A 26,213-nucleotide genomic window follows, 5' to 3' on the forward strand; every position below is an offset into this window, starting at 1 on the left:
TGTAGCCTGGAGGTAGAGGTAGAAGGTAGAAGGGTTTCCAGGAACCCCAGTACCACCAAAAAAAAAAAAAAAAAAAAAAAGGATGGTATAGAAGCCGGGAGTGCTGGCGCATGCTCGAGGTTCTTGGACAGCCTCAGCTACTTAGCGAGGCCCTCCACAACTTAGTGAGACACTATTTCAAAATAAAGAATAAAAAAATAGGACATGGGGTGTAACTTGGAGGTCAAGCGACCTGCGTCCCATCCCCAGACCCGCAAAAAAAAAAGTATGGTATAAATCTGTATTTGCTGACATAAAAAGATGGCCACAACATATTCTGAATAAAAATGTAACATGTATAATAAGAATCAGTTTATAGAAAAATATATGTTTCGCCGGGCGTGGTGGCGCATGCTTGTAATCCCCGCGCTTGGGAGGCGGAGACAGGAGGATCGCGCAGGTTCGAAGCCAGCCGCGCGCGCTGGCTTAGGAGACCCTGTTTCTAAATAAAAATATAAAAATAGGTCTGGGAGTGTAGCCCAGAGGTAGAAGGGCTTCCAGGAACCCCAGTACCACCAAAAAAAAAAAAAAAAAAAAAAAGAAAAATATATGTTTCTAGATAAAAATAAATGTATGTGTGACAATTTTAGAAAATAAAGTACAACTTCACAAAAATGTTACCATTGGACAGTGAGCTCTAATTTGATTTTACCTTCTTATTTTTATAGGTTGGTGTTTTTAAGCTTTTTTATATCTAACATGTTTAATGCATCCCAAGACAAAGCTATTTCTCAAATTCAGTATATTGCTTATACATTCAAAAGAATCAGATCTAGAGCAACTTACTATTAGTCCAAGAACAAAAATGAAATATTAATATTATTTTTTTAAATAAAAGAACCCTCAAATTTACAGGGCAACTTCAAACAAGTATCTTGACATCAAATGAAGAAACCATAAACATTTCCACAAAAGTATGTTTTACTCTACCAAAATAGCTAATAGATCAAAGGTAAACAGCAAATAAAAACACTGCCACCTCCCCATATAATTAGACTTTAAAAGCTTTCAAGCTAAATTTTTTAATCCCACTTAAAACTCTGCCTTTAAGCCACACCCATTTCTTTCTCTTTTTTTAACATACTCCTCCTCCTTTCCTTTTTTATTTGACCTAGGGCCAAGTATAAAATGAGAGGTTGAATTAAATGGCATTCCAACCCTAAGAGTCAATGATTACAAGGTATTATGTAAAGTACTACAGTGCTTCTAAAAACACCTGTGTGCAAAATTTTCTCGACATTTACATTAAATTATAGTATTATATATTTAAAACCCAAGATAAGAATAACTTTAATTTATTGAATCACTGATTTAATAATATTATATATAAAGAATGACTGAGTTAAAACAGTTGCCTACATAACATTTATTTTCTCAACTAACATAGGGAAAGTATCAATGCATAGTCTTTTTTTTGTGTGTGTGGTACTGGGGTTCCTGGAAACCCTTCTACCTCCAGGCTACACTTCCAGACCTATTTTATACTTTTTTATTTGGAAACAGAGTCTCTTAAGCCAGCAGCTGGCTTCGAACATGCGCGATCCTCCTGTCACTGCCCTCCCAAGCGGGGGGGTTACAAGCGTGCGCCACGTTGCCCGGCTAACGCCCAATTTTTTTTTAATACAATTGTTAATAATTAAGAACATCACCATAATGAATAGAGAATGAGAGTTATTTACTGTTATTTTAACTTCTAAGGCAAAAGGTAAGGATATTTTAGAGGAATCAAGGAAGACAACTTGAAATGCTACCTAGTCCAACACTTTACTTTCCTGGAAGAACTTACTCAATAAAGAATTTCTCCTTTTTTGTTTTTGTTTTTTTTTTTTTTTTGGTACTGGAAATTGAACCTGGAGGGGTGGGCATTCAGCCTCTGACCTACACGCTTACCCTCACTTCTTTTAATTTTTTTTATTTTTGAAACAAATTCTTGCTAAGTTGCTGAGGGTCTCTCGAAGCTGCTGAGGATAACCTCCAACCTGCCATCTTCCTCTCTTTGCATCCCAAGTTCTGTGATTACAAGTGTATACCACCATGCCAGGCCGAAATTCTCCTATTCTTAAAGATAGGAAAAATTATGATATTCCTTTATTTTTCTTAATGATGGTTATTATTTAGGCCAACTCATATGTAGTGGCCTACTCTAATTTTCAGTTGATCAACCTACATTCTCAATATTATTTCAGCATTCAGGATCACAGTTTAGAAAGAACATTGACAACACATTTAAAAGACAATGGCCAAGGCCAGGCATGGTGGCTTGTAATCCCCGAGTTTGGGAGGCAGAGATAGAAGGATTGTACAGGTTCAAAGCCAGCCTTGCTGGCTTAAGAGATCCTGTTTCAAATAAAAATATAAAAAGTAGGTGTTTGGGAGTGTAGCCTGGAGGTAGAAGGGTTGTCTTCTAAACCAAAAAAAAAAGTACCAGTACCACCCCCCCCCAAAAAAAAGGACAATGGCCAAGAACCTATGAAAACTATGATATATTAGAATGATTGCTTGTGCTAAAAACAGTAGTGGAGATGAATTTTAGAGATCATCTATTCCAGTGGTTCTTGAATGCTTTTATCTTGGGACTTTTTCACATTCTCCTAAAATGTATTGAGTTCCAAAGAGCTACTGTTACATTTATTAATATTTATTTTATTAAAAACTAAAACTTCAAAAAAATAAGAAATTGGATATTCTCCCTAATATGTGGAAGCTAGGGAGGAAATAGGTTATAGGAGGAACTTTAGATGAAGAAGGACAAACTATGATGAGCCAAATAATGCAACCTAACTGAGGGGGATAGAAGGGGATAGAAGGAAATTCCATAATGTACATGATGTACATTCACAAACATATCAATCACGAAGCCAAACATGAGAAGGAGGGAGGGGAGAGAGAATGGGGTGGAATTGGGTGAGGCTAATTGAGTGATGTTTGCATGTATGTCTCTACCACCTTGTACTCCATTAAGATGTCTGACTATAATATACCAATAAAAAAAATTTTAAATAAAAACTAAAACTTCAAAGTTTAAGCTAATTCATTTAAAATAACAACAATAAACCTAATACATAATAATATAACAAATTTAATTAAATATAAGCATATTTTCTCAAATGAAAATTTAGAAAGAAGAGAAGCATTGTTTTACGTTTTGGCAAATCTATTAAGTGCCTAGTTTTTCTTTTAAAATAAGACAGCAACCCCGGCGTGGTGGCGCACACTTGTAATCCCAGCGCTTGGGAGGCAGAGACAGGAGGATTGTGTAGATTTGAAGCCAGTCTCACTGGCTTAAGAGACCCTGTTTCCAAATAAAATGTAAAATAGGTCTGGGAGTGTAGCCCGGAAGTAGAAGGATTCCATCCCCAGTACCACCAAAAATAAACAAGACAGCAAGATTATTGTGGATGCTATTGCATTCAATCTGTTACCATATGCTGGTTTAGTAGGAGTATGTGAAAAGTATCCATTTTCATTACATGATCCATTTTAAGTACATACATAGGTATGTACTTGAAAAGAGGCAGTGTATTTTAATAGCCTTCACAAATAATTGTCAAAATTTGACAAGTAGCCAGGAGTGGTGGTGTATGCTTGTAATCCCAGCATTTGGAAAGCTGAGACAGGAGGATCACAGTTTGAGGACAGTCTCAGCTAATTAGTGAAGCCCTTTGCAACTTAGTGAGACCCTGTTTCAAAATAAAGAATAAAAAAAATATAGCTGGGGGTGTAGCTCAGAGGTAGAATGCCTCTGGGTTCCATCCCTAGTACCAAAATAAATAAATAAATAAAAAATAACAAGTGATCATTTCTCAAAGATTTGGTATCTGAAATCTAAATATCAATAAACTTTTTGTGTTTTGTTACTTAAAAATCCCCTAGCCTTTTAGCTATGCATGACTTTTTAACACCATACTTGGTTCTTTAGGGGAAAAAAAAAAAAACCTGAGTCAGGCACACTAGTCCACACCTTAATCCCAGTATTTGGGAGGCCAAGACAGTGTTTCCAAGCCAGCCTCAGCAGTTTAGCAAGATTCTAGGCAACTTGTGAGACACTGTTTTAAATTTTAAAAAAAAATGTAGGGCTAAAAGTATAGCTCAGAGGCAAAATGGTCCTGGGTTCAATCCTCTATACCACATACACATACACACACATACACACACACATACACACACACACACAATTTACTGAATTATGCAGAGCTTCAAAATGTTGACACAATTCATTACATACTATTTTAAAGCATATTTCTTAATATTATCAGCAAAAAGTTTTTAAGTATATGGGGAAGCTGTCAAGTTCACAGTGATGGATCTGAGCTTTTTAAACTACTACTTTCTCTTGAAAGCTCAAATTTATTGACAAGAAACAGTGTCAGTTTCATTTCTTAAAATTGACAGGCTCACTTTGCCTGTTTTTAAAAGACATCTGCCAAGTACTAAGTCTAAACAACAATTGTGTGTCTGTTAGCCATTCTTTCAAGTACAAACTTGGTGCTACCAAAAAAAGGTGTTAGTTCAATTCAATTACAAAAATGATTTTCCTCAAGATTATTATGGTACTAGGTATTTAGTATCTGTGCTTTATCCATACTTTTCAGAGTATTACTCAAGAATTAATAAAATTAATACATTTTACTGTTTCATTTACAACACTCGTATTAATCTACAATATTAAGCAAAACTAGCTGTTTTGTTCTTTTTTTTCCATGATTGACAAGGAAAATAATTCAATGAGTTCTAATATACTTTGGTGTCACTGTCATAATTTATATTAAAGAACCCACAATTTTACCTAAAGTTGTATTACATCTTCCTTGCAGTTTTTGTGAAAAAGGCAAATGGGACCTTAGCATTATGATGAAAGTAGTTTTGACATTGAAGACCCTATAAAAGGGCCTCGGGGGTCCTCAGGGCCCATGGACCACTTTTATAACCAGTGAAATGTTCTGTTGCTTCATTTTGCAACTAAAAACCTAGCAAGTTTAACATTTTCAAGCCAAAATAGAAAAGGTAATGAAATATAGGACAGCTAGTGTAATATGGCAAACACTGGAAGTTAGTTTCTCTTTCCTCTTTGCAAAAGAAAGAGAAAATAACAAGGTAGTAGATTTTACTTCAGTCTAAGATAAACCTTTAAAGTAACAGAATAAGTTTCTTCCCCCAATAGAAATTATCAAAGATAAGCTCCATGATCCCTTGTCAGGAAGATTATAAAAAAATCTTTAAACCTAAAATCTAAGTTGAAAGCTGTATCAAAATTTAGTTGATTGTAAAATCACCTAGAAAGCTTTAATAAAATTCAAATTTTTGGTCCTCACTCCAGACCTACTAAACCAGAATCTCCTTGAGTGGACCAGGTAGTTACATTTTTTTAAAAGCTCTACAAGTAATTGCTAACAGCTGACTTAGCTGTAGGTTGATGTTCAGGAACTGCCAAACACTTCTCTGAAGTCACAACCACTCCAAGATTCTACAATTGTACATTTTTATCCACACCCACTAGGAAGTACACCCTTATACTTTAATGTAACATATTTTAAGCCTACATTAATAGATTATAACAGTCAGGGTGAAGGCACTTCTGAATCAGGACAAATGGAATTGTTGCTACATTTCCGAGGCCCACCACTTCACTTCTGCCAACATGTACAACTGAATTGTAAATCAGAAAGAGGATCGCCTAAGTTTGACATGTTTTTACAACTGCCAACACTTACTGCTCTCCTGAAATAACAATTCAAGAAGAGCTATATGTGAACAAGGATAGTCAGCATAAAAAGTATCTACATTTAAAAAAGAATGAGATTATTTAGAAAAGAGCATGTCTTTACTTTATAAAGGCATTTTACAAAGGCAGCTTATCACTGTGACCCTAGATCAAAATACAGACCACAAACTTCCAAAAGATACTCACAGAAGCACCATTTGACTGACTTCCCAAACTTTTTTTTTTTTCCAGTACTGGAGATGGAACCCAGGGGCATTCTACCTCTGAGCTACACCCATAGCCCTATTTTTTTTATTATTTTATTTTGAAACAGGGTTTCCCTGAGTTGTAAAGGGCCTCACTAAGTAGCTGAGGCTGTCCGCAAACCATCATCCTCCTGTCTCAGCCTCCCAAATGCTGGGATTACAAGCATGTGCGACCATGCCCAGCTTCCCAAAACGTTTATACTTTGAAGTTTTAGCTACAGAAAAATTCCATATACTTCATAAATACAAAACGAGGCACTAAGGCCACTTTGACCAGATTCAAACACCCAGAATTTTAAAATATATTTTTTAACTTTTCACTCGATAAGCTTTTACTCTTTAGCCCCTTCCTTCATGCCTCTTGCCTTTCTTAGTAAAATATACTTCTTTGAAGTAACAGCAAATTATTGTGTTTTTAAATATGTCTTTTTCTTGTAGCCTAGTTTCAGGCAGATATGATATCACTTAATAACAAAAGGCCAAAAAAGGGGGAAAATTAAAAAATGCAGCAAAAGCAGTCTTATATGAATAGAATGAGAGGGGGAAAAAGTGATTATCAAAATGTAATCCTCAGACTACCTATATTGGAACCATCTAGAGTGCTAGTTAAAATAAAAAATAAAGATTATTAGGCTCCACCCAGATCTACTGATTATGTGATTCTGAAGTATGGCCCAGAAATCTATTTTTAAGCATAGCCCTAGGTAATTTCCAGCATGCTAAAATTCAAGAACTTCTGGGCCAAAAGGCAACTGTATTCATGTGGGTAAGCTGGGAAAAAAGGCTTCAGTGGAAAAATGAATATTTTCCTTAAACATAAAATGCTTTATCTCACTGAAAAGATTCTCGATGATTTGGGAGTTCTTTTTTTAAAAAAAATATTTTTAAATGTAATATTAGACATGGAATTTAGCTTAAAGATTAAGTCTTTAGTTAGTGCCGGGTGTTTCAAATTTTTTTTAAATTTTAGATAAAGATGCAAGCTATTCTCTAGCAATTCAATTAACATTTCTGAGAGCCCACAGGATGCATGGAATGAATAGGGATCTCTGGGGATACAGAACAATAAAGCACAATTCCAGATCTCCAGCAACTGACAATCTGGATTCATTGTAAGATAAATATTGTGTTAGAACAGTCTCATGTTGCAGTGCATTATCATCCTCAGAAAGAGGAAAATATTCCTTCTTTCTGCTCTCAGTTCTCTCCATGAATTCTATTCACAGAGTAACAGCAGAACATTTAGAACGCGATCATTTAACAAAATCTGGTAAATAAATACTAATTTCTAAGACCATGCATCTTTTTAATGTCTACTGCTTTTTATACAATTAACTGGTGGAAACAAATGAGACAGCTGCTCTTTGTACTTATTCTTGGTAGTTAAATCAAGATAAATTTAAAGACATCTTAAAAGGGTCAGTTTTGATCCTCATGTAAAAAAAACTTTTCTTGTCACCACTCTCAGCACCACTCCCTCTTAACCACAAATAATAACTTCAGTAATGGAGCACTGTAATTTAAAGTATCAGTCAAATAACACCGAGTAACTTGGATGAGTTGACACCGCCTGTTGTGTAAATACGTACTTAGACCATTATAAAAATAACAGCTGTATTATCTACTGGCTACAGACCAGAACAATGTACGTGAGTGCAGAGAGTCAACCTGGTCTGAACTTGCTATATAGATGTGGCACTCTATATTTTTAAGCATTTCCCTATTAGTGATAGAATTTTTTAGTACTGTAAATTACACCCAGAGATACTCAACCTCCAAGCTATACCCCTGGCCCTTTTTATTTTTTGTTTGTGAAACAGGGTCTCACTAGCTTGATGAGAGGCTCACTAAGTTGCTAAGGCTAGTCTCAAACCTGCAATCCTTCTATCTCAGCCTCTCAAGTACTATGTGCCACCATGGCCAGGACAGAAATTTTTTAAATGGAAAAAGTATTTGATAACTGTGGGTTAAATATAAGGGACCTAATTCCTGGCATATATCATAGTTGCTCATCATTCTGTATTAGGCACTGTGTTAGAAAAATATGACTAACTAGAATTCTTGACTTCAAGGGAGTGCACAGCCCAGTATGTAGAGACAAATAATTACTGTTTTGTATGGAACATTAGGTAAAAAATATAAAAGTATATCATTCCACTTTCTTTCTAAAAATAATGAATATATATATATATATATATATATATATATATATATATAGTGTGTGTGTGTGTGTGTGTGTGTGTGTGATACTGGGGATGGAACCCAGGGACCTTCTGGGCTATACACCCAGACCTATTTTATATTTTATTTGGAAACAGGGTCTCTTAAGCCAGCTGAGGCTGGCTTCGAACCTGTGCAATCCTCCTGTCTCAGCCTCCCAAGTGCAGGAATTACCAGCGTGTGCCACCACGCCTGGCTGAACATATATTTTTAAATAGGGGATATTACTATTATCCTCCCAAGGTATTTGGGAGAATTAAAAACATGAAAATGCTTCCCAGATTATATATGCCTTCTCAAACATACTTCCTTTTTGCTTTTTCACTGAGAATGAGCTAAACTGTGTTCAAGCCACAACTTAAACAGATGACATAGTCGCCAGTATGGCTACCCACTTGTTAAAGAATGACTTAAGAGTAACATGACCCTAAAGTTGTGTCCTGGGCAGTGCTACCACATTATCATGCTGAACAACTAAACAATGCTGACCTGCTAGGAGTTTATCTGACACTATGTAGTCCTTCCCAGCCTGATTATGTCTTTTGCTCACTCTCAAAAATACAGAAACAATGAGAATGGTGTGGAAAAACCTTGCTTATCCTTTTATTATATCTTCCTCATAGCAATTTAAAGATTATACTTTATAGTCCAGAAAATATGTGGGCTGGTCTTTTTCAGAAATTGTCATACTTCCTAAAAATGAGATGTGCCCAGACTTAGTCAAAGGAAAGAAACACTTAGGACCACATGACAAGTTGGTGACACAGCTTTCATTTTAAGTCACTTTCCAGTTAATAGCCTATGTTCACTCCAAGAGAAAAATAAGTGACTCCAATAATTCCATCTATAAAATGGGATTCTCGATATTCAGTTTTCTCACAAAATATCATTTTATTACTTTCCCTCTCATATTTACTTACTTGAAAAAAAGATATTTTGCAAAATGGAAGTGGGTTAAATGCTACATCTTAAAATATTTTTGTCTAATGCCAGCACCTTCCATATCCTCAAACTTCAAACAACTACCAATTCCTATATCTTCTTGTCTTAGAATTTTCCTAATTTCACTTTCTTCAGTCGATTCATCTCCCAACCATATTTAAAATGTGTGTGTGTGCCGGGCGTGGTGGCGCACGCTTGTAATCCCCGCGCTTGGGAGGCGGAGACAGGAGGATCACGCAGGTTCGAAGCCAGCCGCGCGCGCTGGCTTAGGAGACCCTGTTTCTAAATAAAAATATAAAAATAGGTCTGGGAGTGTAGCCCAGAGGTAGAAGGGCTTCCAGGAACCCCAGTACCACCAAAAATAAAAATAAAATAAAGTAAAATAAAATGTGTGTGTGTGTGTGTGTGTGTGTGTAGATATGCAGAGAAAATACCCTTATATGTACTACATAATTTTCCTTTCCCAACATTACCGTGCTTCAACATTATTGTGCTAATGCCAGCACTGAAACAAAAAGTATTACCTTTTTAAATATGAAAAAATGAAGGAGCTGGGCATGGTGGTACATGATTGGAATCCCAGCATTTGGGAGGCTGAGTCAAGAAGATCGTGGTTGTAGACAGCCTCATCTATTTAGTGAGACCTTCTACAACTTAGTAAGACCTTGTTTCAAAATATAGAATTAAAAAAATAGGGCTAAGGGTGTAGCTTGGAGGTAGAATGCCCCTGGGTTCCATCCCCAGTACCACACACACATACACACACACACACACAGAAGGAAATAAATGTATATAGCTCTCCAATATTTAAGTTCTATCCCTAAATTTCATCCCCATCAATGCTTTCTTCAGAATTCACATTAAGAAAGACAACAACTGTTAAACAAATTGTACAGACCAAGCAATATTCAGTTGATACTTATTTTCTCATTAAAATCTCAGAATTAATGTGACAAAGGAATTACTAGTGTCACTGTATAAACAAAAAACCTGTAGTTCAATGGGATTAAATATTCACAAAAGTATTAAGTGGCATGGTCGGCACTCAAACGTACAAGTTTTGGTTTCAAATTTAGTGCACTTGCCCTACTTCTTTAAGCAGCATTCTTTACTATTTCTGATCCTAGCCTTTCAAAACCTATTGGTTCTCAAGCTAAAAGAGCCTCTTTTAAAATTTCTAAATCTGCCATCTCTACCCATGGATGTGAATCCTGCGCTTTAGCCACCATAATTCTCTAAGACAAACACCATGCCAAGCACACACGTCAGCCTATGAGTCAAAGTTTCCTTATTGCATCTTCTATCTCAGAGAAGTATACAGAATAGATACCAGGGCCTTGTGCAAGCTTGGCAAACATCTACTACTGAGCTACATCCCTAGCCCCCAGTCTTCTTTAAAAAAAAAAAAGAAAAAAGAAACACCACATGTAATACCTATATATTATGATACATAAAACTTAACAAAAACATATAAAACTTGACAAAAAATATTTTAAAGTCAAAGATGTTATCTTATGTATAAGTAACTTGAATTTAAAATGATTTAAAAATAAATATATAAGTTTAAGTTCTTTCCAATAATAAAATAATCTAAATAAATTTTAGACTTAAAATATGTAATATAAACATTATAAAAGTATAAAAATTAAAACAGTATCTTGCTAGCATAGGAGTAAATTGGAAGATCAGTGAGCAGCAGAACACCCAGAAAAGGGTGAATGTTTTTAGAAGAATTTATTATATACATGATACTTCAAGTCAATAGAAAAAGAAAAACTTGTCAATAAATGATTCTGGGAGTGAGCAGACATTTAAGAAAAACAGCAACATTGAACCTTTACCTCACACTTCACACTAAAATAATTCCAGATGACTTTTTCAATGTAAAAACTATAACCATAAATAATTTGACAGAATATTTCAGTAACTATATAATCTTAAAGAAGGATCTATTAACATAAGAAAATGTTAGTAAAAATGACTACAATAAAATTCTTAAGCCTCTGTATAAAAAAATGACCAGTAGTGAAGTTAAAAGAAAAAACATACACTAAAAAAAAATATATATATGTACATATATATATATATATATAGCTACAGTATGACAAAAGGAATATTAAGAGCTATAAGAAAACAGATAAATAGGCTACAGAAATAAAATTAATATTTACAAATGCAAAAACAGAAAAGCAGATAAGCAAAAAAACAGTGTTCGATTTCAAAAATAATTTTGAAATGCTAGTACAAACAGACCTCAACATAAGATAATATTTTGGCAGAGATTTAAAATATTGTTAGTATGCAACATTCACAAGCCAAGGCAACTGGACACCCTCAGTCACTGTGAGAATGTAATGCAGCACAACCTTTCTAGAGGAAAACGACAAATTTACATGTTGCATCAATGGACAGCAAAAATTTAAACAATATGGAAAGGAACCTAGTTTCAAAATAAAGAATAAAAAATTGGGCAGGGGGCGTAGCTCGGAGGTTGAATACCCCTGGGTTCCATCCTTATATATCCAAATTTTAAATTCACATGTCTTTGGATACAAATTTTTCACTTCTGTTTTAGCCTAAGAAAATTCATAAACAAAGTGTAAACGCACTTGTACAAAAATGTTCACTGTGTTGTTGTTTATACTAACTAGTGGCTGGGAACCACCAAAGATCCATCAATATTGGAATGAATAGGACTCAACCACAAAATAGAGTACAATATAATCATTAAAACTGTGATATCTATTCATCCCTATTCATCAGCAAGAACAATATTCCTAATTTTGGGGGAAAGGCTAAGGAAGCAAATGTATAGTATGTTCCATTAACATAAAAACAAGTTATTATATGAGTATGAATGCATATGAATATAGTGTATAGCAAAACTAAAATAAAAAATAAAAGCCTGTACTTAACAAACAGACTACGGAGAAACTATTAGACTGTTAATAAAGGTTTCTACCAAGTGTTGTGTGCATCTATGTTTGCATCATTATCATTATGATGTATAATTACAATGCACCAGTAAAAGTGTTTTTTATAAAGGTTGCCACTGGGTATGGGACAGAGTAAATTTTTTTGAAATTTTATATTTATCAGAAAGTTCACAGTACTAAACATTTCTAATTTAAAAAAATAAACTAAGCTCAAAAATATGCAATTCTACTATATTATACTATACTATATTATATGGTGCTCACATTTGTAAATGTCACATCTTAACCAAAAGAGTCAACAAGTTTAACTGTAACCAACATGCAACTCCTTAAGTAGTAAAGTGAGTTCTATATCTTAAATCCCCAAATAAGGGAAAGTTTAAAATATAGCCATTCATTAGGTATCTGGTTACTATAGCTTTTATTTGGAATCCTAGGCAACAGCATGGGAAAATACTCATGGTGTATATGTTCACTCTTTTATATACTAGAGTCTTTTAAAATTATCTAACTTCCTTTGAATCAGCAATATTTCTCTGAAGGTATAGAATGCAATATTTTAACTATATTTTCCTGGATAAATAATTTCTATTTCCTCTTCTATAAAAGACATATAATCAATCCGCCTCTTGGATTTGTTGCTGATATTAGATGAGATAATATATAAAGCAATTTATATAGCCTCCTAGCATTTACAGGTATTCAAAAATTGTAGCAATTGTTACTATTATGGCAATGCTTGCCTTTAATGTGCTCATTTACTCTCTCCTTTCTATTGAAATAGATTCTAATCAGAATTTTAAAAGGATGTTTTCTACATTAAACATGGAGATTTAGGTATTAGAATCAATTTAAAATAGTTTAAAAAGTGTGAAAATACAAAACTATATCTGATGAGTGATTTACTTAGCTATTACTCTGAAAATACACTTTTTTGTGTGTGGTAGTGGGGATTGAACCCAGGAAAATTCTACTTACAAGCTACACCCCCATCTCTATTTTTTTATTCTTTGTTTGAAGCAGGGTCTCACTAAGTTGCAGAGAGCCTCACTAAGTAGCTAAGGCTGACAGGGAACCTATGATCCTCCTGTCTCAGCCTCCCAAGTACTGGGATTACAAACATATGCCACCACACCCAGGTTGCAAATACACATTTTTTAAAAATGCAATATTTGTTATTACTATGGCCAACTAAATGTAAGCAAACTTAATCTCAAAATAAAACTAGAGGTGCTTTGCATAATTAATCTCCTAGATTAACAGATTGTGCAGTATGAGTTTTTAAGTTTCTTTGTTATTTAGTTCATTATTTTGAATTTCAATCAAAAAATGTGAACCAGAAGGTAGCCTAGGATAGTGAGAAAAAGTGAAGGCAAGGAGGAGAACCTAGGTTCAAACTCTGGCTCTGTCATTTACTAAATGCATGACAATTATTGAATTTTTCTGCATTTTAATTCTCTCAACTATAACACAAAAATATTACCCACCTCAAAAGATTCTTAGAATGATTAAATAAGATTATCCCCACAAAATAACTAGTTAGCTAATAACATATTGAGCTCATAAAGTAGTAAGTGCTCAACAATTTTTGGCAATTAGTGGGGATCAGCAAACATTTGCCATAAAAGACCAGATTGTATATAACTAAACTTTGAGGATCTCAGGTTCAAGATCAGTTTCAGTTACTTAGACTCTCAAGAACCTAAAAAGATCCTGTTTCAAGATGAAACTTTTTAAAAGGCTTGGAGTATAATTCCCATTCTACCTCTGAGTTCAATTCTCAGTACTACACACATACACAAATATCTTGAACACCAAGAACAGACTAGCTATACCATATAGCAAGACTTTTCATAAAGTAACAGCAATTAAGACAGAGGAGAACGGGCATGACAGGAGGAATCTTTGGAAGAGAATACAAAGCATAGAAAAAGGAAAAAAAAACAAGTACATGAACTTGATTTACAACGAAGTTGATGCTATTAAGCAGTGAGGAAAGAATAAGAGATTTTTGCTTTTTTAGTAAATGAGTCTGGGTCAAATAGATATCCATATGAAAACAAAACTTGACCCCTTCCTCATACTGAAAAATCAGTTCCAGGTGAGCTGTAGGTTTAAACTTACAAAGTGAAACAGTGACCAGAGGGTCTTAAAAGAGAGATTCATAAATGAGGATTTCTAAATGTCCAGTAAATATAAAAACGTTAATTTCATTAATATTCAGGGAGCTACCAATTACAATCTTACTGAGATGTCCCATCATCCATAAAGCTCTAAAAGTTTCATTGAAGACGTTCGAAGATTCTATGAACACCTCCAAATTATATAAAATGATATGTGTTTTTCTGGAGAAATTATCCGTATCTTTTATTACATTCTAAAAAAAACACTGTATAAAAAAGTTTGAGAATATTCTTATTAATTCAAAATAGAGGAAGACTTCTTAAACAGGACATTAAAAGCATGAGTCAACATAGAAAAGGTAGATAAATTTGATTATATAAATATTAAGCATTTTTGTTCATCAAAAGCCACCATAAGAAAGTAAAGGCACCTCAAGTGTGGGGAAAGATATTTGCAACACAGAAAAAAATGCCATTGGGGACCCTATTTAAGAGCTCCTTGTCCTGGTCCTAATTTTAGTCAGAGCTGCAATGGGCAGTCCCCATGCAAGCTCAGACTGACCTGGTACTTAGATGTATTTCATCTCGGGCGCTCACTGAACATCTGCAACCTTCTCTTTAGGACATCTGAAGCATGAGAATATGTTTAGCCCATCACAAGCTTAGCTTTGAAGTTGGGGAAGAAATGCCCTTGAAGGAAACTCCGCACCACTACCTAACAAGGGTTGCAGGCTTTCTTCCTTCAAAGAGAAATTCTGTGCTTTCCTCAGAATTCCTAAAGAAATCAAGTTCCCAATTTCTTTTTTTTTTTTTCAAGGATAGAGATGTTTATTTAAAATGGGATAAAACGCACACAGATGAGTTAAATGAGAAGCCAGTTTCCATTTCAGCTAAACCCAATAACACTACCCATGCTGTTTTTCCCTCTCAAAATGCATGTTGAAACCCAATCCTCACAAGAGGTAGGGCCTTAAGAGAAGCCTTGGAAGAGGACCTGGGCCCTACACCTTAGTGAATACTAGCACCCTTTAGAACTGAGCTGAAGCAACTAGACTATTCCTACCTAGTTGCCCCCAACCTCTTTGGGGAGATGAGGATACAGCAACAGATCTCTAGCAGTGGGAACCAGGCCTCAGATACCAAACATGCTAGCATCTTGACCCTGGGCTCCCCAGCCTCCAAAGCTATGAAAGATAAGCTATTATGTACAAACTACTGAGTTCTATAGTAGCATATTATAGGACAAAGACGAATGTTTTTACATATTTGTTTTCTGAGCCCTGCTCCATTAATGGTTAAAGTAATTCAGAACTAGTAACTAGTTAAAAAACAGGATGCTATTAAGTAGTAGGCTTCACAGGCAAATTCCGGATCCTTAAAATCTAGCTATTTACAATATAGTTGAGAAACTGATTTTTCCTGAACTTATACAACAGACTACCTTCCACATATTTTTGTACATATTTTCCCCATGCTGATTTAGACCATCTTCAAACCAGTATAAATATTTCATAAATAATACTTGGCCATTTTCTAACCTATTGAGTACACTTGATGCACAATAAGCTAATCAGCAATAATACTACTAAATGTAAATCGTAAAGACATGACACGCTTAAAAAAATCTTGCTTTAACTATTTCTTTAGAGGATAAGACACCACACTTCTACTCATTAATGCCATTTTTACAGCCCAGGAGACTTTATTGTTTTTACACCTATTATGCCATGAATTCATAGGGAATAGGTTCCAGCAGCTCAGGCTCCTTTCCATTGGTTCTCACAAAGTGTGCTTCTCTGGGTGGAGCAGGCTGGTGCTTCAGCTGAACCCAGGTGCCTTTCTCTTTGGCTTCCTTCTTCTTCTGATCATTTTCTTTCACCTGCTTCAGGAAGCTGTCTCGACTCGTAGAGTGCTTAATATGCTCAATACGCATCTTAATTCTCTTAGCAAGAATCTTGCCCTTGACTTGCTTGTTTACCACAATGCCAACAGCATGCTGGGTAACATTACAGACTCTTCCACTTTTGCCATGGTAACATTTGTGAGGTGTTCCTTTTTGAACAGTACCCATTCCCTTAATGTCTACAACATCACCCTTCTTGTAGATTCGCATATATGTGGCCAGAGGAACAACTCCATGTTTTCTAAAAGACCTAGAGAACATGTAACGGGTTCCTCTCCTCTTCCCTTTGTCATTTTGGCAAATTACTGGAAGATGGTGGCGAAAGCCAAGTTCCCAATTTCTGAAGTGTGAACTTGGTGGCTTTTTCTTCTTCTGGGCTTCACTGTCACAACTTCCTCACTTCTACTTCCTGGGATAATCTCCCAAAAAGTTATCTATATACTAGTCCTTCTCTTAAGATCTACTTTTGTTGGGACCCAAACTAAGACTGTAAGCTGATTGGCATCCAGGATATAGTAAGAACTCCTATAAATCAGTAAAACTAAGAAAAGTAATTAAATTTTAAAAAGAAAGGAATTTTTAAAAAATAATTTCTAAAAACCCAATAAACACAAAAATGTTTTTGTCTTCATTAATATATAGAAAACAAAATTAAAATCATAATGAGAAGTCATATCATGCCCACCAGAATGCCAAAATTATAAGGATTGGTAACACAAATGAGAAAAGATATATGACAAAAGGAACCCTCATGCATTGCTGAAAGAAATATAAATTAGAAGGACTTATAAAAGTTTGGCAGTATCTAATATGGAAAATACACCACATTCTATGATCCAGAAATTTCACTTCTAAGGATGTATCTAACAAATGTGCATGTACTTGTTACACCACATACACAAGAATGCTTATAGCAGTATTATTCGTATTACCCGCAAACTGCAAATGTCTGCCAACAATAGGATAGATAAACTATGTGAGCATTATATAATGGAATACTAAACAATAATGAAAACAAAAATTACTACTAGGCAAAATAACAAATGAAACTCAAAAACATAATATGGAATGACAGATATAATTCTTTGTAAATAATTCTATTTACATAAAGTATAGAAAACAAGCAAACTAAAACTGCTATTTAAGCATGCATGCTCTGAAGTTGAAACCATAAAGAAAAGCAAACTGTGATGACCATAAAAGAGAGGTAGTAATAGCTTTACCTTTGGAGGAGAGTAGGGTAGTGGTTAGTAAAAGAACAAGGACTTCAGGGTGCTGGAAATGTTCTATTTCTTAACCTGAGTAGTGGTTAAACAGGTATTCACTTTATAATAAAATGTCTTTGTTTTATGCACCTTTCTATTTGGACATTATGTTCTATAATAAGTTAAAAACAAGTTTAAATACCTGAAATCCAAACATATGATAAATAATCTAATTCAAAATGATAAAAATACAAGGGAAAGCAATGAGTTGTCAGTTTTCCCTTCTATGGTCCCAGGTATGGAGAAGCAAGCATTCTAGCACGTTATCATTAAGAATAGAAACTGATACTGCAAAAAAGAAGGAACATTTTATCCTATTCATTTAAAATGTCGGTTGTTATATAACCTTTAAATCACAATTACATTTCTAGGAATTTTACCAATAGATAAATTTGTACATGAGCACAAAAATATCCACTGCAATTGTTGCACCAAGAGATTAGAACCAGTCAAAAGTCCACTAGTAAGGACAAGTTAAATAAGTTATAGTACACCCATACATTACAGTTTAGTATAGCCATTTAAAAAATGAAAACACTTCATTAATTCTAATACATGTAGCCTCAATATGTACTGCAAAAAAATTTAAAGCAATATATAAGCAAATAAGTCTGACACAGGCCATTTGTGTTAAGGAAAAAAAGATAATTCATAGAATATTTTTAGTAATAAACATGGCTTTTTTTTTTTTTTTACAGGTCTGGAGATGGAACCCAGGGGCATTCGACCTCCGAGCTATACCCACAGCCCTATTCTTTATTTTGAAACAGGGTCTCACTAGGTTGCGGAGGACCTCACTAAGTAGCTGAGGTTGTCCACAAACCGCGATCCTCCTGTCTCAGCCTCCCAAATGCTGGGATTACAAGTGTGTGCCACCACGCCTGGCATAGACATGGCTTTTCAAGGAAGGAACTTAAGAACTTGAGGAACCTGAAGGAAATAAGTAGAACTCCTTTTTATTTTACATCTTTCATAGTTTTATAAATTTTTACCATATGTATTTAAAATTACTCTAATAAACAAATGTATTTTGGACCTACGTTTCACAGAAGTCCTCACAGTCCCTGACACATAATAGTATCTATTTTGTGAGTAATAAAAGATAAAAGTTACCTGGCAAGGCCATATTTCTGAAGTATGCTATTGTATGTAAAGTTGGTATATTACTTAATAACATCTTTAATATTCCCTGGAGCCAGTACAATTGACTCCATATAAAAATGAAATTTTTGGATTTGACATCCTGGTATGATGGTCTTGGCATAATGGAAGCACCTTTTAAGATGGTATGCTCTTTTAAAATATACTACAAAATATGCTTAGACAAAACAAAATGAGAGCTAATAAATGTCAGAGTAAACACTACAGAACAAGTTCATATAGATGACAGAACAAATCATGATCATGCCTAGATAGGTCCACTGAGTATATACTCACTTTTAGCAAACTTTAATAATTTTTATTTTATTTTAACTAGGCATACTTGAGCAATTTTTTCCAGCTGATTTTGCCTAGGTTTTGGCATACATGCCCTCTGGAAATGCAGTGAATATTTAACCATTTATGCAAAAGTATAATGGTTGCTATAAAGTAGGTTGAATTAAAGAGATTATTTCAACTTGACTCCCTTCTTTGTAAACACAACTCAATGAACATAACAATATTCAAGACACAATTTTAACAGAAAATTTCATTTTGGTACTCTTGAATTTAATGTTATGGTGGCTTTTATGAATATTTCTTTCATTTCAATTAATCTCCTGTTTTTCAAGCTAATTCAACTCTCCACAGACCTCATTTTGTGTACACTCAGGAAGGGTATGAAACGTTTACCAATCTCCTGTCACATCAGAACAAACAGGAAAGAATCTGAAAAAGGGTAAATGTTGCCACTCCTAAAATTCTGGAGCTGTTAATTCACAAAGTAACATAATCCCAGCCCATTTGTTCACACACTTTAAAGACCACAAGCTCCTGAATTCAAATTTAAACATACAGGGAGTTTTACTTATTTACTTGCCTATTCAAATCAAGAAAAATCTATCATTCTAAACTAACTGGAATCAATAATCTTATTTATCTTAATCCAGTATAATACTACTTTTTCCTTCAACAGATATTGAATACATGATCCTGGCCTCCAAGTATAGGGTGACTCAATTGTTTCAGTATGAATTTTTTCTAATTATAGAACATCTTGAGAGCTATTTTTATTTTTCTATGTTATAAATCTATAAATCTCTGGTACAGAGCCTTTGATGAATTTATGTGTGGTGGGGTGCTGGGATTGAACCAAGGGACATTCTACCTCCAAGCTACATTCTCAACCCAATTTTTTACTTTTTTATTATTAGAACAGGGTCCCACTAAATTGCAGAAGGCCTCATTAAGTAGCCGAGGCTGGCTGTGAACCTGGATCTTCCTGTCTCAGCCTCCCAAGTACTGGGATTACAAGTATGTGCCACCACATCCAACTTTTTAATGGATTTTGTATTGTACCACATTTTTAAAACAAAGAACAACTTAGTTAACCCAAGTAAGCAAAAAGAAATATTTCATTGTATGTCAACTTACTTATCAAAGTCAATTTAAGAAATAAGCTGGGGTGGGAAGTGAGGAAGGGCTAAATGGGTGATGTGTGCATGTATGCCTCTACCATCTTGTACCTCATCAAGATGTATGACTACAATGCACCAATAAGAAAAAGGGGGAAAAAAGAAATAAGCCATATTTATCTGGGTGTAGTAGCACATGCCTACAATCACAGTATTTAGGGAGACTGAGACAGGAGGATCATTGGATTGCAGGCAACCTCAGCCTCACTTAGTAAGGCTCTCTGTAACTTAGACCCTGTTTCAAAATAAAAAATAAAATAGGGCCAACGGTAGCTCAGAGGTAGAATGGCCTTGGGTTCAATCCGTAGTACCACACAAAAAAAAGCCATTAGTATACTGACACATTACTATTATTAGCATCCTTTTGCTTTCAATTAAATGTGCTGCAGTATAGATTATTCTGAATTTGTATGTTGTCTTAATGGTTGCTTAGTGTTATCAGGTCTTGGAAATGGTACCAAGTTGCTTTAGATTTGGCGCCTTTTACAGACATTTCTAGCATAGCAATTAATCTTCTCCATTTTTCAATGTATGTAAACTGATAGAGGAGGGGGATTCAAGGGTGAATGGAAGCAAATAATCTTTGCCAGTGTCTGAAGGCAAATATATCCAAATTTTTATTAGTTAAGAATCTGATTATATAAAATAAAAATAAGTTATAATGTCTGATTATAATGCACAAATAAAAGTATGTTAAAATACAATTTAGGATGGTTGTCAGGGCAAAAATAAAATAACATAATTAAGTGGAGAAAAATAAGTTTCCAAGGGGAAAAAAAAGTGTATATACACACATACACATACACACTTATTACACTCATACACAAACAGTTCTTTAGTGGTTAAAAGAGTATATTCATTCTAAATGATACCTTTTTACTGTATGGCCGTTTACAAGCAACTTAAGCTTTTTCTTTGGAAAACATGGTATTTTAAATCTTAAAAATGTCACTTAATTGTCTGTCCCTCCGCCTCGACAGCACATGAATGTGTTGCTATGGATGTCAATGATTGCAGAACTACAAAGTTTACCACAGTCTCAGTCACTAGTGCTCCCCACCCAGAGAGCCTCATCCTCAGAAACCATCTGGTGCTCCTTCTGCATAATTAGCAAAATATTGACTTAGCACTTAACACTCCAGGGAGGATTAACCAATTTTTTTAAGCAAGAAAAATTCCAGCCAAGTCAAAACAGAATTGCAATGTATCAAAACTTTCTGTAAAGGAGATGGAAGAGTTTTATATGCCTAGGGCTTGTCTGGTTTTATTTTATTTTTTATTGTAGTACCTAAACTCTGTAAATAGTACATTCAGTGAGTAGAATACCACCAAAGCAGATGTTACCGCTTGTATCCACCCACTGAATTTTTATTCCCAATTTGGTTGACTGCTATGGTGAATCAGAGCAAGGTGACTCAGTTAAACTAATGTAAAGAAATTTGAAGCTATACTTGCCTCACAGTGTTTACCTTGAAATAAGACTACTAAGCTACTAAAACTTAAAAGCAGAGGAGCTAGCCAAGTTGAAAAATAACACTCAGGATGAGACCACTGCATCATAATTTCTCTAACTGTTTTTCTTAGAGCAGATGTCTAAGATGAGCTCCTCACATTAAAAACAAAAAAAAGGAGATTAAGGTTTTGAACCATGCCTCGGACAAGCCCATCTGAATGTCTTGCAGTCGTCAGAATTCAGTCAAGAGGAAAGTAAGCATGGCAAAACATTACTCAGCAAACCATTGTACTTTAAAATAGGTCTTACTTCAGAACTACAGACTGCACATATGTTCTTTTTCATCCCAACTTCTGTGAGCAAACACTTGCCTAGAGACAATGGAAACCAATCAAATGTTAATACATTCCTACTATCTCCAAATGATATACACCAGAAAAATATGGTGTCGTGGTAGAAGAGAGAAGAGTGCAAATGGCTTTAAGGCCCAAATTGTGTACCAAGGCACCCAAACATACCCTTTCACAATAGAGAACTCACAGGAACACTGTCAAATATTTTAACTTTACAAGAGAAATACAGTAATATACAGCATCTGTTGATCAGTCAGCAAACAACAAAAACAAATTACTTCTGAGTTTCAAACCACATTCATTTCTATGACATCATATCCTTGCAGAGCTGCATTTTTCAATGGATACTATGATTTAAAAAAAAAAAAAAAAGCAAGCCGGGCATGGTGGCACACACTTGTAATCCCAGCATTCAGGAGGCAGAGACCAAGGGATAGTGTTTGGAGAACAGCCTCAGCTACTTAGCAAGGCCCTTCACAACTTAGTGAGAACCTATTTCAAAAATTAAAAAAAAAAAAAAAACTAAAAAAACTAGCAGCCTGGCGTGGTGGTGCACTCTTGTAATCCCTGAGCTGGGGAGGTGGAGACAGGAGGATTGCACAAGTTCGAAGTCAGCTGCGCTGGCTTAAGAGACCCTGTTTCCAAATAAAAAGTATAAAATAGGTCTGCAAGTGTAGCCCAGAGGTAGAAGGGCTTCCAGGAACCCCAGTACCAAAAAAAAAAAAAAAACTAGGGCTTTTGGTGTGTAGCATGGAGGTACAATGCCCCTGGGTTCCATTCCCAGTACTGCAAAAAAAGTAATTAATTTAAAAAGCAAATGTATTAAAATAAATATGGAATGGAAAAGAGAATGGCAATATTCAATCTGTTTGAAGTGTTTGAGGAGAATGGAGTGCCCAGGGGACAAATACTTATCATTAGTTATAGTAATTATTTAAGAATGAAATTGAAGTTGTGGTTTTGCTTTCAATGTATCTGTATTATTTTTTCAAAAAGCTACAAAATTATTAGTACATAAATATTTATTTTATTCCAATCATGTAATGAAGTGAACCATTAGGTATTTCTTTTGGACCAAAGTTACTGTGAAAAAATTAGTCATACTAAGAATATCGGGATCAAAAAAGTTATTTTTTTTAACTACTGGCATATTATCTTAGAGCCTGCTAACTCCTAGATATAAAAACTTAACTAAACAAAAGCATTGGTTATAAAGAAAGAAAAATAACAAACATATCTGAAAACACATTGAAAAATATAGATCTAAAAGAATAGGATGACTTTGGAGTAACTGTAAGCAAAATCAATAGTCTAGTCTCAATGTCAATACCAAGTCTGAAAAGGGATAACATGAGGAAGAAACAATGAGATGATCTGAGAGAAAAAAATCAGACACATTCTACATACCAAAAGACAAAGTCACTAGAAACACTACATACATCATTAGGGTAAAAAGTGACCGAAACCCAAATAAGCATTTATACGACTTTATACTCAGAGGTATTCTGACAGTATCTGGTAGTATTTCTGTCCTAAGACCAGATATAACCAGAAAAATGTCCATGAGCTCATGAGAGAAACAGATAACTAAAAATGAAAATGAAAATAGTGGAACTTTACATAGGAGAGAGAGAGGGAGGGGGTGCACAAAGTGTAAGGGGAAAGATCCTCTCAGCAGAGAGTAAAAAGGATCACAAACCGAAAGCAATCTATAAATTATCACATAAAGGCAGGAAAAGATAGAGTATAGATTAAATCAGGCAATGCCTAGAATTGTGATTCCAACAAGAATACCTCTAGAACATTAGAGCAAAACACAATGCCGGTTGATATGCAAGGAGGAGTCTTGTTCCACAAATAAAAAATTGATGAGATTCAAATCTGAGAGTTTCACATACTTATAGACAACTATCGGTTAAAAAGAGGGTTTTTTTAATACTAGAAAGTATTAAATACTCTGTGTTCTTTAAAAGAATTAGAGGCAAAAGAATATCTGAGTTATCTCTGTACAGTTATTTTACTAAAACTAGATCAGACCAAAGGAAAACTTTGATAAAAGTATAACTTGGTATATAATAATGACCAATAATCTAAAGAAGTACCCTCTCTTCCTTTTTTGACTACTAGCTAACTATGTAACAATGTGAAATGTATGTAGTTTTGCTGTTTCTCTGGTTCCCCAGATTTATAGATAGTATATAATATTTATTGTGTCCAAATTTTTTTAAGAATAGGATATGATGATATAATGAAAATTCTTTACAAATAAGTTCTATAATCGAGACATTATTATAATTATGCAAAAATAGCACTTTTACTTTGATTCTCACATACACTTTAGGAAGAACCAGACATGCCAGGAATGCAGTTTCAACAGTTTTGTACATTTCACCTGTACATTTCATACCCATATACATCACATCTGCAATACTAGGACTTAAACTCAGGGCCACATCAGATACACAGGCATCAAAGAAGATCAAGGGAAAAAATTTCCATTATTACTATATTATTTTTTAAAGTAATTTAAAATTTACTACCAAATCTCCTAATTTATATTCTATAAAATATAAATTATATTCTAGAATATATTATATTCTATAAACTGCCTCTTGAGATTGAAAGCTAATCTGTCTCTAAATTGTTGCATTTTCAAAGGACATGCCAGTCATTTCCAAGATGATCCTCAGATTTGTTAACCCTTCCCTATTCTCTCTCACTACCCTTGATTAACCCCTTAATTCCTCTCTCCTGAACTTCTAAACAGCCTAATTGATATGTCTAACTACAGTTTCTTCTCTCACTTTATTCTCACCCCATCCCTAATCTTCTAGTCATCCTCCTTAAAGATAGATGTGATCATATCACCATTATGCTCAAAATCTACTTGGTCCTACTGAACTTTCATCATTAACCCAGAAATCCTGACTATCCCACTAAAGGTTTTCATAAATCAGTCCACAATTTCTTTTGCAGCTTCGCCATCTTGAACACAGACAGCCTTTTAGTGAAATGGGACTAGTTTCCTACATTCAGACCTCTGTTCAGGTTCTTTCTTTACAGTAAGCAGAATGCCATTTTTCTCCACCTCTACTTGTTGCATTCAGATGCTACTTCCTCCATAAAGTCCTCTTGAGAGTTAAATCTTCTATACGGAGTCAGTCTGTCCTTCCATAGTGTGAATGATATCAGGAACTTTATATTTTGCTTGAATACATAAGTTTTGCTTTGTATATAATATCTGTTGTCTCCTTCATTAGACTATCAGCTCACTGAGGGGAGAAGACCTGTCTTTATCAATTTAATATTGATAAAGCCTAGACAAGTGCTCTGAATATCAGGAACTCTGTAATAATTCATTTAAATTTAAATATGCAAACCCTTTACACAATCAAACTTCAGAAAAAACATAGCTAAGAAATGAATATGAAACACATTATAATGATGGATGGACAGAAATATTTGTTATGCTGTGTACCACATCATATCATATATCCCATCTACTTCAATCATTGACAACTATTTTAAAAACCAAAAAATAAAAAATATTAAGTACACCGTACTTGTATAATTTATTTATTTATTTACTTTTTGCAGTACTGGGGATGGAACCCAGGGGATTATACCTCTGAGCTACACACCCAGTCCTATTTTTTATTCTTTATTTTGAAACAGATCTCACTGAGTTGCAGAGGGCCTCACTAAGTAGCTGAGACTGTCTGCAAACTACGTTCCTTCTGACTCAGCCTCCCAAATGCTGAAATTACAAGTGTGTACCACCACACCCAGCTATATCCTTTAACTCATTTTTAAAACCCAACAGTATCTTCTTTAGTAATTTTATTTTATAGCAAAAACAAGTGTATTTCCCTTTCAAAAGACATCTTTTTTAACTCAGTTCTTAAATATAAGTCATTACCCCTCAAAGTACACTTATTATCCGAAGTATATTTTACCACATCTTATTAGATTCCCCCTTTAAAATTTAGACCACTAACAGGATATCTGTTGTACCTTTCTTTTGAAGGCAAAGTGCTTTCAGGTTTATTAATACTTATCCCAGTTAGAAAGGGAGGGAAGGCTATTGGTCTGTCCCACTTGCCAGATTCTGAGAAAAATGTGAATCAAAGAGGAGAAATAACATAAATGAACATTCATTTTCAGTAGCTTGGACAAAAATCTAACCTACTTACACGCCATGTCTTCCAAATTTTGTTCAATAAGATAAACTTCTTAAAGAAAATCTCTTTTCCAATTTTTATGCGATGAAACTAAGTTCAAAAGATACTAATTTATCTTAATGTTACTGCATCTTTTCCTATATAATCAAGTTTTCTTAAAATAAGATAAATATATTGTGGGGGTGGTAACAGCATAGAACCCAGAGGCATTCCACC

The 26,213-nt window shown here is 34.5% G+C and overlaps 2 protein-coding genes across 2 annotated transcripts in view; both read right to left on the reverse strand.

The window, feature by feature from the left end:
• Positions 1-26,213, reverse strand: part of SOX6 (SRY-box transcription factor 6) — a gene marked incomplete at both ends in the record, with an annotated part of 599,473 nt that overhangs the window by 501,734 nt on the left and 71,526 nt on the right. The window lies entirely within an intron of this gene.
• On the reverse strand, positions 15,948-26,016 carry LOC308272434 (large ribosomal subunit protein eL21-like; the record flags this gene model as incomplete). Its single annotated transcript, XM_080709246.1, has 2 exons — positions 15,948-16,435; positions 26,010-26,016. The coding sequence occupies 2 exons, from the start codon at positions 26,014-26,016 to the stop codon at positions 15,948-15,950; spliced, it is 495 nt and encodes a 164-aa protein (XP_080565372.1).

This window comes from Muscardinus avellanarius, assembly GCF_963383645.1.
Source record: "Muscardinus avellanarius genome assembly, chromosome: 1".
NCBI classification, from domain to species: Eukaryota; Metazoa; Chordata; class Mammalia; order Rodentia; family Gliridae; genus Muscardinus; species Muscardinus avellanarius.